This window comes from Trichogramma pretiosum, unplaced genomic scaffold, assembly GCF_000599845.2.
Source record: "Trichogramma pretiosum strain Unisexual culture from Peru unplaced genomic scaffold, Tpre_2.0 scaffold31, whole genome shotgun sequence".
Lineage (NCBI taxonomy): Eukaryota > Metazoa > Arthropoda > Insecta > Hymenoptera > Trichogrammatidae > Trichogramma > Trichogramma pretiosum.
Genome location: NW_019641631.1, coordinates 538,542 through 552,425, shown reverse-complemented (window position 1 = coordinate 552,425; position 13,884 = coordinate 538,542). Strand labels below are relative to the sequence as shown.

General features: G+C 43.7%; 1 protein-coding gene across 1 annotated transcript in view; it reads right to left on the bottom strand.

Moving 5' to 3' along the window:
- Nucleotides 1-13,663, bottom strand: part of LOC106652331 (sex-determining region Y protein-like) — a 33,978-nt gene extending 20,315 nt beyond the window's left edge. Inside the window, exon 1 of the mRNA XM_014371231.2 lies at nucleotides 12,819-13,663. Within this exon, the coding sequence (XP_014226717.1) occupies nucleotides 12,819-12,923 (105 nt within the window). The 5' untranslated portion in view covers nucleotides 12,924-13,663. The remainder of the gene's footprint in view (nucleotides 1-12,818) is intronic.
- Between the last annotated feature and the right edge of the window lie 221 nt (nucleotides 13,664-13,884).

Sequence of the window (13,884 nt, the reverse complement as noted above, 5' to 3'; positions counted from 1 at the left end):
TCACAAGTTGTCATTCATTATTTTAATACAGAGAGGCGCAATTTTTTCCTTGTCCCCGATTGAAATGGCTCTTTTGCGAAAATAAGCAAGCCAAGCGAGAAACATGAGCGTACGATAAAGACGTGCCACGCGTCGTTGATCGCCAATAATTTTATCCTATACATAAACGAGAGAGAATTGAATAGGCAAAGATTCATACGTAAGCGTATCGAAAGTCAGGTATTTTAAGTGCTGGCGCTATGCAGATTCCAGAAGTCTTGCCGAATGATGCGATGGTCATACTTATAAAACATATATAGATAGTAGACTCTGAATAAGTAACATAGCAGAAGGTGTAGCATTGTAAAAACAGAGTGTACAAGCGACAAGAAAATCCTGGTTGGAATCACGCCAGAAATAAGTGCGATTCTCCACACGCAAACATCTGCAAATGACGACTTCAATAGCTGCGGCGCGCCCGTATGGAATCTCTTGTGCCGTGCGGGGGGAGGTCGATATCTAAAAAAGCGACACACACGCGTGTGCAAGGGAAAAACGACAAACGTACACGAGGAATCTATATCTGTGCGCTGCAAAAAGTAGCAGCAACAGTGCGCGTGGCGACAATGTCAACAATCGCGAGCAGCAGCGCCAGTGTGTCATTGAGATTTTCACGAGATCCATATAGCAGCTAGCATACGACTGCGAATTTGTACGTCGATCATCCCTATGTGCATCACAGCTACTTTTTTTTCGTTAAAAACAATGATCGATCGATCACCGATATAAGAGAGAGAAAGAAAGAAAAAAGTCTAAAATCGCGAGTATGTGTGTATCACGAGAGAGGCGAAAGCTCACGTATAAGTTCTGTGGTGGCTAACAATATCGCATAGTCAGCGTAAATCTTGGAGCTTGCTCTGTGTGTGTATGTGTACTACATGCGTATACGTGTGTGAGGTATAGGCTGGCGCGCAGTAGTATATTACACTCCTCCGCTGTGGTGTATGTATATAGGCAACACACAGCAGTAACGCCGGGTTTAGCCTGGCAAAAGTGTAGTAAGTAAGAAGCAAAAGCAGTTGAACGAAGTATATATGTATACATATTGCAAAAGTGGAGAATAAGCGAGAAGAAGAAGCTGACTCCGTCGCGATGTAAAGTGAATTATCGACGAAAGATGAGCATGGTGCGCGCGGATGCGCTGGCTTTATAGATTTTCGGCCTCTTATATTTTGTATAGCCCGAGATATATATCTCTGCGCTACCGCTGCTGCCACTGCTGCTGCTGCTGTTGCCCTTCAAGATTTCGATCTTTATGGCGAAATTCAATATTTTGCCTACAATACCTAGCCAGTAAGCGTGAGCGAGTGCGTGTATCTCCCCGCTTTTTTTCGCGCATGGCGGATTGTGTCAGCGCTTTTTCACGTCGATAAAAACTTTTGCCTCTATATTAGATTTCGAGAGCGAAAGAGATTATTTATCATCGTCTTTTTTAAGATTATAAAATGTATAATAGAGCGATAATTGCTTTGGATGATGAATCATCGAAATCGCATACATAATGCGTCGACAAAGTAAGAGCCAGTGAGAAAGGGTGAAAAAAGTAAATCAGACACGGTAGACACTGTGTTTTACATGGAGGCTGCGCGTAGTTCGAGAAATACATATTTATAGAGCGAGCCAGAGCCGAGAATTGCGGTAATCGAAACTCAAATGACTTGGCATGTATCGATGTGTACGAGTGCTTATACGAGTGTATTACACTCAAGTCGAGTAACAACAGTCGCTTTATTACCTATGGTATATACACGGATACTCAAACATCATTACGCAATTTTTTCCGTTTTTTTTTTCATCTCCCTCGCTTATGGAGTAGCACGCTCATTAACAATTCAAATGACGTTGAATAAAATATGAAAAAAAAAGGAAAAAAAACAGTCTCGAGACTACGATTAACAACGCGTGCATACATAGGCAAGCGAATGCCGCGCGCGCGCGCGCGACTGCGATCTCGACTGATAATCACCATTGCAGACACACACGCGCGCGCACACCACACACACACACACATTCACGAACCGTTAATAAAGCGTCTTTATATCTCTCGGTCATCACTACCTCGACGCGCGCGATTCTTCTTCCGTCTTTACAATCCTCTCTGCGCGCGCGCAGCAAAAATTGAATAATTCATAATAAATGCAAAAAAAAAAAGAGTAACAGCGGCGAGCCGTCATCGTCGCGTGGATTTCATACCGCATGTGTATAAATAATCATCGGTGTATATACTCGCCACGGATTAACGCGCTCGTACGTACACGTATACGCGCGTAGAGTCTCAGGACAAGCGTCGATTGCAAAATTGTATTTTATAGCCTGTGTGTATGCGTGAGTGTGTGCATACACACACGTAGACCGCGCGTACGACGGCGTGTGCGCAAGCCGATAAGCATCCTGGCGTAATGAAGAAAACGTAGCAGCAGCAGCTCGCGCGGGCGCAACGGTATTACAAAAGTGACGGTAAAACGCGCGGTGGCGGCCAAGTGTGGCAGTTTAAGAAAACGCGTGTATGTGTGTTTGCGTATGCGTGGCTACACCAAAGGACACGAACCTTTTTTACCATACATACGCTAAAGCAGTATAGATGTGCAGACACGCGCGTACATTATACTGCGACTCGAAGTTTAGCAAGAGAGTGTCATAATTGTTTATACGCGACGAATAATCCAGCCGATTAATGAGGGATATACATTGCAAGTTGCGAGAAAGAGATGTGCCTGTCTGTGCTGATGATAAAAAATACTCACGTACAAACGCATACACACTCGCACACACACACACACACACTATATAAAATATATATTACAGATGTTTATCGTAGTAATACGTGTATTTACAAACTAATATCGCTGCAGGTGCTCGCGTTTTGCCGACTTTTATGCGAATACACATGATCGCGTGATGCATTGCCCGAGCGCACGCGTTATGCACATAAACATTTACATACAGAGGCAACATGTCTCATCGCTTTTCCCACTGCAGCGCGTTTTAATCTATTACCCGTCGTGGCTAAGTATACGAAATTAAAAACTGGTCAATTAAGCGATTCCGAGCTCGGGAAAGATGATGATCGGCCGCACGGGTAAAATAATCTGCATACGGAAATCAGCGCGAGAGATGTATTGGCTTCGCATTAGAAACCCGCTCGCGCGGTGCGACGGAGAGCTTTTCACGTGCCGAGTGCGGCTCGGCGCAGGTAGGCACGTGCGCGCAGCGTTTTTACGTAAAACCGGCAGCCGCCGCCGACGTCGTCGCTCGCACACATATTATACCGCTGCTGCAGTTATATGTGCTGCATTTCATTGCGACCGATGAACAATACACGCGCGCGGTGCGCATTGCTACTGTTGCTGCTGCTGCGAGATCGCTCCGAGCGATCGAATTGGTATCGAAGCGAAAACTACTGGTTAATTATAAAATTTATTCCAAGCTTCATGTGTGCAATGCACGCGTAAATGTATATATGTATTCGATTTTCGAGAAATTCGAGTGCACACGTAAGCACACATTTCTCTGCATAAATGTTTGTGCAAACACACACTTACACACATACACACCGCCCGTTTTCGCTGGCTCTCGCGACCGCTTGTCTTATCAGATTCATCCGGTCTCTCTCTTTCTCGCTTTCGCAGTGCTGCTGCTGCTGCTAGTTTTATTTTATACGAACACGCACGGGCTCACACTTAAATACATTGACTTTTTACAGAGAAACGTACCACAGAGCTGCGAGTGTGCAATTCTTAGAAATGATATTTAATACACGAGATCGACGTGCCATGGCTCTCTCTCTCTCTTTCTCTCTCCGCGCGCAGTATCAACTCTTTAAAAAGTCGTACACATTGTAAAAGATATACATCCGGCATTAATAATAACTGCGAGAGCGAACGAGCGACCGGCTTACGCGCACAAATATACGCTGCTGCCCTGCGCTCGTATAAAGGGGAATTAAGGCGCAGTCCTCCTCGCTCATGCACACGTATACACACACACACACGCGTGCACACATATATACCGAACACACGTGTAAGGCAAGATATAATGTTCTGCTGCAGTTCGTCCGTATGTGTGTACGTGTGTGCGAATTAACATATAGTAAAACAAGGCGCATTAAGTGCGCACCCACTGGGATGACCTGTACTCGGAAATCATCGTCTTGTATCTTTTAAAAGCCTCGTTGATGCACACACACACACATACACTCGTACAAACGTACACGCGTGCTGCAAGTCGAAACCATAAAAGCGAGAAAATCCGGTGAGGAATTTTACGTTATGAGGTAAATATTTCGTTTTCTTAGCATTTTCGTCGATCGAAAACTTCACGCGTATGCGCCGATTAATGACTCGATGCTCCGAGTATGTATATTAACCGGAATTAATGCTAAAAGACTTGGTATATTATATGCAACGACTTAATCGGCTGCAGTCGAGGATTTAAATTCGACTTTCGATTTATCGGTCAAAGACTCCAGTGAACGAAATAAAGAGAGAGAGAGGGAGAGAGAGATAGAATACTTTTGATGATAAACGACTCATGTGAGTTTTGCGGTACTTTTTGACAATTCTAAATAATGAAGCGGACTCGGGGCGCCTTTAAAAGACTCGAGCGTTATATTATAAAACTACTGTGCACGCAAGCCCGCGTGTGTCATAACTGTCGTTTAAATATGCGCAAGGCTTATATACACACAATATTGATACAGTCAGAGGTGTTGTATTTCACGATTTTATTCGGGGAAAAAAAAGCGAGAAGCGATTACGAGCGTGGCGAGATGAAGACGGCCGATTCTTTGCCAACCTCTCCCGCGAGTCCTTGGATTCTATGCGTCAATGAAAACAGAACGGTCACCTTATCCGTAGCGAGCATCTAATCTCACTGACATTGTATGCATATTCGCGCGCGCGCGTATACCGGTCGTCAAGGCTAATGTTTTGAAAAAGGAAAAAAAACGTACGAAGAAGACGAAGAGATTGAAGTAGCCTTTTATCAGATATCGATAATCTCTTCGTGTCCGCAAAAATACATGCACATACACAAAAGTGCATCAACGTGACGATGATTTCGCATTAGCACGCTCGCTTGTCTAAGAAAAAAAATGACGATCGAGCGGTGGTAGTGGCGGCAACGTCAAGAAAAAAAATTAAATAAAATTAACGTTGCATGCAGAGCTTATTTAAAGCTGCGCTCGGGCTGATTAGCAGCGTGGATAAGTGGACGACGTTTTGTAAAACGCGTGTGAGCCGTATGGCAGCAGAGTAAGAGGCAGTAACAGTCTATATGGACTTGTGCTCGCGCGTGTAACATAAATCTAGCCGATTGTGTGTGTTGTGTGTGTGCGCAACAGCGCCGCACACAAGCGCTTTGATATAATCAAGCTGGTATCTTTATGACATTTCTCACGCGGCAAATTAACGATCACGCCGCGCTCACGGCAAAAATCTTACAAAATTATGAGCATTTGCATGTGCGCCTGTACGCGCTGTATACTTATACGATTCTATTTCAATTGAGCGCAAGCCTGTGCACTATTGCTGTACATACTTTCGGCTGAATTTATTATCAGAGCTCATTATATCAGAATTAATGGCGATCAATTTCTCATTGTAATTTTGCTTAAACTCTTGTCTCGTATATAAATTATGCACAGCCTGTAAAAACAATCTCTCACTCTCTCTATTTCTCTCTCAGTGCTTATGTTATAGAATACGATTTTAACCCGATAGAAAGGACACCTGCGCTTGATGCATCATCTGTGCATAGATTTTATTGTTAAAGGCGCATTATTACATCGAGTTCAAGTAAACATGCATGTAATGTATAATATATATAATATATATAAATGAGTTAAAGCAGAGGTGAAGGAAAATTAGTTTGCGTGCGATAGAACAGCTGAAATCCATTTTTCCCCTTCGGTTAGTTACTCGAGTGCAGTGTCGGAGCTGTGCTCGGCACACGACGCAGAAAACCCATAGATATATTGAGCGTATAAAAAGTGCGTAATATATAATACATAATAATATGCGTAATAGCAGCGTATATTGCAACGAGGTGTATTAAAAGTTTATAATAGCGCAGTAAGAGAGGACGATATTTTTGTGGCTTTATAATGCGCTAAAAACCTTTTATAATACTCTTTATATATTCAAACTATAAGCCTCTCTACATTTGTAAAGTTTTTTTTTACGTTTCTCCATTCCAGGATGTTAATCGATACTGCAGAATGTAAGAGTTGAAAAGCACTTATGCACAGAAGCTGTTGTCTATTTATATTCGTAAATTAATTTATTAAACGCATAGTTGTATCATGCTGTTTTTTCTTAATAAATGTGCCTGTGGAACCTTTACAAAACCAAACAAAATGCGCAAAGGTTGTATAAGCGGGGACACATGCGAGCGCGTTGAAAAAAAAAACAAAAGCGCACACGAAGATGTAGGTTGACTGCGCGAAAATAAAAAGAAGGAAAAATGTTCATTATTCCAGGCAAGGCTAATTTGAAATCTGATTAGTGCGCGGCTGCATTTATTCGTACGCAAATAAGCGTGCTTCCCAGTGTGTGTCGGTGAAGCCACCGCCGTCGAAGCAACGGTTACAGTCGGGGAAATGAAATAATGCCAGACGGACATCGATCATTTCCCCATTTGGAATATTCAGATTATGCTGTCACTGACATATACACAAGCTCGGTACACGCACACACATAGGTACATCGGCACAACTCGCAATGCATAATATTAGACGCGAGCGCGCGGGTATAAATAATACATCCAACCAGCTTATCGGTGCGCGAGGCACTGATTATGCTTTTACTTAAATGCACGTGTGCGTGTATGTGCGTGTCGACTGTATTCACATGTTAAGGAGTTAGCTAGAATTTATAATTTTTCATTCTTCCCGCTTTGCCTGCCCGAGCTTTCATCCGGGTTCGTTAAAAACGATTCTTATATCGTTCGTTGACACGAGCGTGCTAATGACGGATCGCCACTACAATTACGCGACCAATTGAATCATCATTAACATGTCAATGACCACACAGAACAAATCAATAAATTAGACTCCGATGTTAAAAGATATAATTGATGGTAATCTCGTATACCTAGCGTGTGGGTGCGTTGCGTTGAATTATGGCGGAGCGTGTCGTAACGCTGTTCATTTCTTTCTAAGCTGCGCGAATCATTTTATTATCGGGTGCAGCGCGTACGCCTTATGCTGCTGCTGCTGCACTTCCATGCGTGCCAAGGCAGGTAAAAAATGAAAACCTGGCGAGCGGAGTCGTTACGCAAAATTTGCATCGAAAAAATAACAACGAAAGCTAACGCTAGTGAGAGAGAGAGAGAGAGAGAGAAACAGCTACAGCAACAATCTCGCGCCAGCAACCTATAAATTTTCGCGTTTTCCAGTCAATAAAGAAAGAGCGCTTTCTGCATAAACGTCTAGTGCTTTACGAAACTAAGAGATCTTAACGAGTCGATAAGCGCGCGAAATACACGCGACCTACTGTGCAGTGTAGTAAAATTTAATCGACGACGATAAAAATCATCGAAAAATCAGCTCACCGGGACAAGGAAGGGACAGGAGTAGCAAATGAAATGTTTGTTAAGATAAACTTCGATTGAAGGTGTCGATCTACAAAATTTCATGCGTGTGTCCAGGTGTGACGAGAGATAATGTAAGTTGATCGCGAGCTTTAATAGCCGTGCTCATTAGTGCGTATATGACGATGAATGCGCTCAAAAACTTAACGAGCTAAATAAAACACTTTTCGAAGCAAATCAGTTACTTTTGCATCTTCAAAATTCGACGTTAAGTGTTAAGATAGATCGATCGAGATCTTTTATTATAACCGAAACCGTTTGGTCTTGGTGCATCGTCGTTCATTCACTGCTCGGAGATTCGAGCGTGATATTTACATTGAAGGGGTTATTTTGAAGAAAAGAAGAAAATTTGTACCACGAGTCGTAAAAATATCCCATGACCTCGCGCGGTACATATACGTACACACACTCACAGGCACAGAGTCAATATTCTTTAAGTTTGCTGCGCGTGTGCAATCTCTACAATTTCCGTACCTGACCATTAAAATCCAAAAGGATAATTGGCCTCGACCTATGCGCCTCTAGTGTGTGTGAATGCGTGTGTGTGTGTGTACGCGTCTGCGTGTATACGTGTTGCGAGCTCAAAACTCTTTTAACAGCGCAAGGCGAAACTCTTCTGCTGTGCGCAAAAGAGGGAGAAAATGAACGACTGCGAAGACGACGACGACGACGAGAAAGCGAAAAAGTCTGGAGAATTTCAGCTCTTGCGAATAATTATAGGTCGTAAAGTGCTCTGAGCTCTAAGAGGGAAAACACACTGATAAACACGAAAAAGCAGACTTTACTACTGCTGGCACGCACTTGCAGCCGTGGTGAACTTGAGCGAGGATGCGAATCTCGCTCGTAAACTTCGACAAATATCATCACACCGTACGCTGCGATAAACAAAAAAAATTACCCAACTCGGAGGATTTTCGTGACAGTCCAGCAAACTCGGTCAGCGGTGCAAACGCCAAGTCAAAGGTTTGCGACAGCAGCAACAGCAGCAGCAGTAGCAGCAAGTAGTTTGCCGTACATGCCGACTAGCAAAAGAGGGCAGCACCGACCATTCTACATCGGCTCCCGGCACTTCGAGTTTTGCGCATTCGGAAATACGATAGTCTCTGCATATCAATCGCGCGTTAATAAAGCTATGCACGATATGGAATCGAATACGTCATTTTGGCAAAGAAATAACGAGGCAATTTGTTTCTGCGAATCGCACGTATATTAGCGCGACTGCTCCCTATCACCGAGTGTAAACTTTTCATATTCCAACAGCACTCGTGCTTGTGTGTATACGAGGGCAAAGCAAAAGATCAAATAAACCAAGTATCGCGTGGTGCGTGTGTCACCAACGACGCCGAAAGGAAAGCTGACAGTTTGTTTTGCGATACAAAATAACAAGGCGAGGTACTTTCATCTCACCTACGTACCCTTGGATTGTAAAAACACTCGCAAAGCCGGCAAATCGTTATAATATGCCGGCTTCGCGCGTGGAAATTATAGACTTGCTGTGCACGCGTGTGTGCGAGCGTCTGTGTGTACGTCGGCGCCGCGGATTAACGCACTATCTTTTGGCAATCGACCGAGGCACATACGTGAGCGAGCGCCTGTGCATGCTTACATCGTGAAATTCGAGTACGCACATGCGTTCTCCATTTCAGCTCGTTCAGAGAGAAAAAACATGCAATTTAACTTGATGTGTTTTATTCATCTCATTTTTTTTCTCTTTGCTGCTTTTTTTTCAAGTAGTCGGACCAAAATATTTTACGAGCCTATTATACAATCGTTTACATTGTAAGCAATGAAAATTCATTTCGCTAATTTGCAGGATCAAGAATGAAATCTTTACGACGGAGCAGCAGAAAAATTAAGTAATTACCTGAAAAATGCAACATTGTATAATTTTACGATATCGCCGAGTTCTCTCTCGTATTACATGCACCACACGCATCGCATCGCAAGCACGGGAAACGCCACTGCGCGTTTGTGTCTGAGCGTATATATCTACAGCTGCACTGAATCCTTATTATATACATGATAGCCCTTTTTACAGCTCGTTTTATGAGACAATAATCAAGGCAAAAATCCATGTTACTGCTACTACTTGGAGAGAATTTAAATTGTTGCGATTTTTTGCCGTTTCAAGAGAAAGACAGAGAAAGACAGAGGGTAGCAGTGCGCAGCAAGCTTGTGATATATATATACCGGATTTCAAGTCGATGAAGCGTCGAAAATTAGTTCTTGGAACACTTCGGGGGACACGGACGAATGAACGTCCAAAGTAGTCATTTTTATCGACTATTGCTATTCGCTCTGCCCTGACTCGAAATTGAAGGAAAATAAGCACATGTAAAATTTGGTCGCATGCATGATCGATACCTTCAAAAGCAAAAACAGAATCAGCTGTAAGTTGACGCATACCCTCGATAGCAAAACACATTTAAAATCATATTCAACACATAGACGAAGCGATCTTCCGGAGGCGTGATTAAATGAGTTTATGTACGTTTTTTGCGTTTATCAGGTGGCAGCGGTGCAACAGCGCGAGATGAAGGCGCATACACACAGAATTTGCCGAGGGAGAGAAATGCTACGGACGCAAGAGTAAAAACAAAAAATGTATACAATATAAGCGAGTGAGCGAGCAAGAGCGAGAAAGAGAGTAAAAAGGCTTTCGCGTTTGCCCTTGATCGTTGTTACGTTGTTCTGCGGCCGTGTGTTGCGGTTTGTTTACATTATTCTTCGTTCTCTCTCTCGCTCGCGAGTAGCAGCATCAGCGCAGAGAAACGAACAACTACACTTAAACCCACGAGCCTCTTAAAACTTTTTCTCTCTCTCTCTCTCTCTCTCTCCTCGCGCACGTACGGAGTACAGACGCACACGCCGGCTGTTTTTTCAACGGTCTATGTCCGCGACATTATTACCCGCACATACGTATATAAACTCGAGCTAGTGTATACATGAGCAAATTCACAACTTTGTGGCGTTCATAATGTCCGGAGCTCGCAGGATGAATGCTTGCAGGATAACAAAAATATACCGTAAATCTTGGACGAGGTAAAGCAGATCGCGCGCGCGAGCGACTCGTCGTCTTATTCTCTCATATAAGTAGGTTTTTTTCCCACTCACTCTCGATTTTCGCACTCAACTTGAAGCAACGCTTAGCTTTTTCAGATTTTCGCGCACTTTTAATCTCTCGCGCATCATCTCTACTTATTTTTTTTAATTTTTCTTGCCTCGTATCACTTTTCATAACACAGCCGCACATGTATCGCGTTACCCCTGTGAGTGCCAAACACCCGTCGCGTTCACACGTTATATATGACAATGATTTTTCATAACAGACAACACTCAGATGCTTGCAAGTGACGGCGAGTGACGACGACGACGACGAATACGACGCAGCAGACGATGATGCTCTTATACTCACACATACACACGAGCATAAAATTCCAATTAACAAACGTAGCCGAGAGTCGAGTAACCTTTGAATCAATTTTCTCATCGAACTTGATATACAATCGCGAATTTCACACTGTGCTACGCAAACACGATCGAGCTTGTATTTCTAACCGGGGTGCAGAGAGACATGCTCGATCGTGTGATAAGACACTTTGAAAATGACCATTTCAGCTGTTAGGCGCTCGTTCGACGATTATATGCGCGCGTGCATGTGCATGCGTGCGCAAAGGCGAAAAAAAAATGCAGACGTCTAAATATTACGAAATTATTGTTACGTATTTGTGCATGTGACGGATAAAGGCAGATAAATCTAGACACGTACTTATACGAGAGCGGTTCAGGCGCGATGTCGCGATGTCGCATAAATGCAAACACGCGCGTACGCAGCAGCGTCGATGTAACGCAGCCAAAGGACTTATTATTACACACGCACGCGGCCAATCACTGCAACTGCGCGAAACACGAAAGAATGTGCTTTTCGGCCCGAAAAATCCGAGCAATCGTCGGTTGAATTTTAAAAATAATCGCGTTCAAGAAGTTTGTTTTTTCACTCATTTTCCACTCGCGAAGTGTATTATCGAGGTTTTTTTTTATCACTAATTTATGGCACGAGTGTTGGTGTGTCTGCGTATAAAGCGTTCGAGAGAAAAGCAAAGAAAATTGTTTTAGCAAGTGAAAAGCATGCTCGTGATCGTCTTTTGGCCATGCAGCAAGAGATAAATATTATTTTAATTGTTCAGCCGGCTGATTTTGCTGCGATGCCCGAGACAGAGAAACGCGTTCATTACGATCCGAACGATTTTTCGACGACTTGCGGAAAACCTCGCAGCTCTTGTTGATAAACATTTTTACGGATTACCTGCTATCGGCAGATATCGGAGGACATAACTCAGAAACGCCTTATTAGCAAAAGCCAATTTTTTCTCTTTTTTTTGTATTTTGAATCCGATCGTGAAACCTTGTTTCACACCCGTGACTCGAGTATTTTCAAAAGTCTTTGAATATACGCAGATAGACCGATCAAATATAAATTGGAATTATTCCAAATTTCGATGCTCTCGCGACCGTTGCTGTTCGAAAAGTCACAAGTAAGCCAAGATAGCCAATAGATAATATTGAAAATGTAAAAAAAAATACTTTCCAAGAAAAAAATTGACCGGCTTTCGTCATTTTTTCACGCATTTAACGGTTGTCAAAAAATTTAAATAAAAAGAAATAGAAAAGAACGCGATCGCGTGAGCTTGCGGACCGGAAAAAAGTCTAAAAATTCGAAACTCTCTGTCATCGTGTCATCGTCCGTTAAAAGCGTTGAAACGCACACATGCACACGTATACACTAGCAGCACACTCTCGAGAGGGAAAATTCGCTTGGCCGAGACCTTTGCGGCTCGTGCACAGCGCGAGTCACCTCGACTCTGAGCTGCGCCGAGAGCTCGTTTTTACTCACTCGCCGAGTTTCTCACACAAATGCATGTATATACACCTAAAGAGTGAGTGAGTGAGTGAGTGAGAGAGAGAGAGAGAGAGAAATCACACTGAGAATTTCTGCCAGGAAAATTGCCTTGAACTTGGCACAATTCGCGGACGACGACGAGGTGTGCAACACGACGATCACGAGTGGGTAGTAGTCGAATACGAGTAGGCGATGAAGATGTTTGCGAATTTTTTGTTTTTAAATTTCTGACGACGATGCGAATGATCCTGCACGAGTAGTGATGATGTTGATGAGTGTGTTTGTTTACCTGAGTAGCATCAGAGTAAGGCGTCGATGAGTTCTTGTCGACGAGCAGCGAGCCGAACAGCGGAATGCCCGAGCTCGAGGGGCTGTCTTGCTGCTGGGGTACCATGTTGTCAATAATCTTGATGCCGCTGCTGATATTCTCCGCTGAAGGAGAAGATCCTGGCTACTATGTGTAGACGGCGCACCACAACAGCACACTTAATTTATTATTACAAAAAAAACCGCGAGTTCGAACGAATTCGAAACGGTTTGAAAAAATTTTTTTTTCCTTTTTCAAAAAAACTTGTTTTGTTCACCACACTCGCGAAATTGTAAAAGAAAACCAAACAAACTCAGTCGAAGGGTTTCTTCAGCTTTATTATTCGGCGACGACGAACTTTGTCTCTCGTCGTTTGACACTATCAAGCAGTTTGTTTGTTTTATTTTGCAGTCGGTGCTCGAAAAAGTTAGCAAAGTTGCGAAAAAATCGTTGACAGTTCAAAGCATCAACAACGTCGTAGACTTGGATGGCTGATGCTGCAGACGTCGGCTACGCGTAACTACTCTTTTCGCAAAGACTCTGGGTAACATGTCTCGAACGGAGAGGCCGGACTGGACTCGAAACGCACTATGTCCTCTCGCAACGAATGAGATCTCATCCAAGTTGGCTTGGATATATAACGAGTTATATGCCAGGGGGGTTGTGACGACGACGGTTCACAGCGAAAGGAGATGTTGTCGGTTCGAGAGCTCGTGTGCAACTGACTATCTATTTAGTCGACGCGGAGGCTTTAGCCGTGCGCGTATTTACCGCTTCGAGTCTATACTCACACTACTGGACTGGCAGTACTGGCCTCTGTGCTTAAGCTGCTGCTACTGCTGTGCGAACTGCTGCTGCGGCGGCGGCGGTGGTGGCGGTGGCGGCGACGGCGGTGCGCGCATCAGCTGGTACACACACATATCAGGGCAGTATCACGCACACGCTATCCGTGTATACACACATTCGCGCGGAGCACAGAGCCTCTGTTGCCAGTGTTGCTATGCTGCTCTGGCTCGCGCCGCGAAATCCCCACTCTCCGAGAAAACCG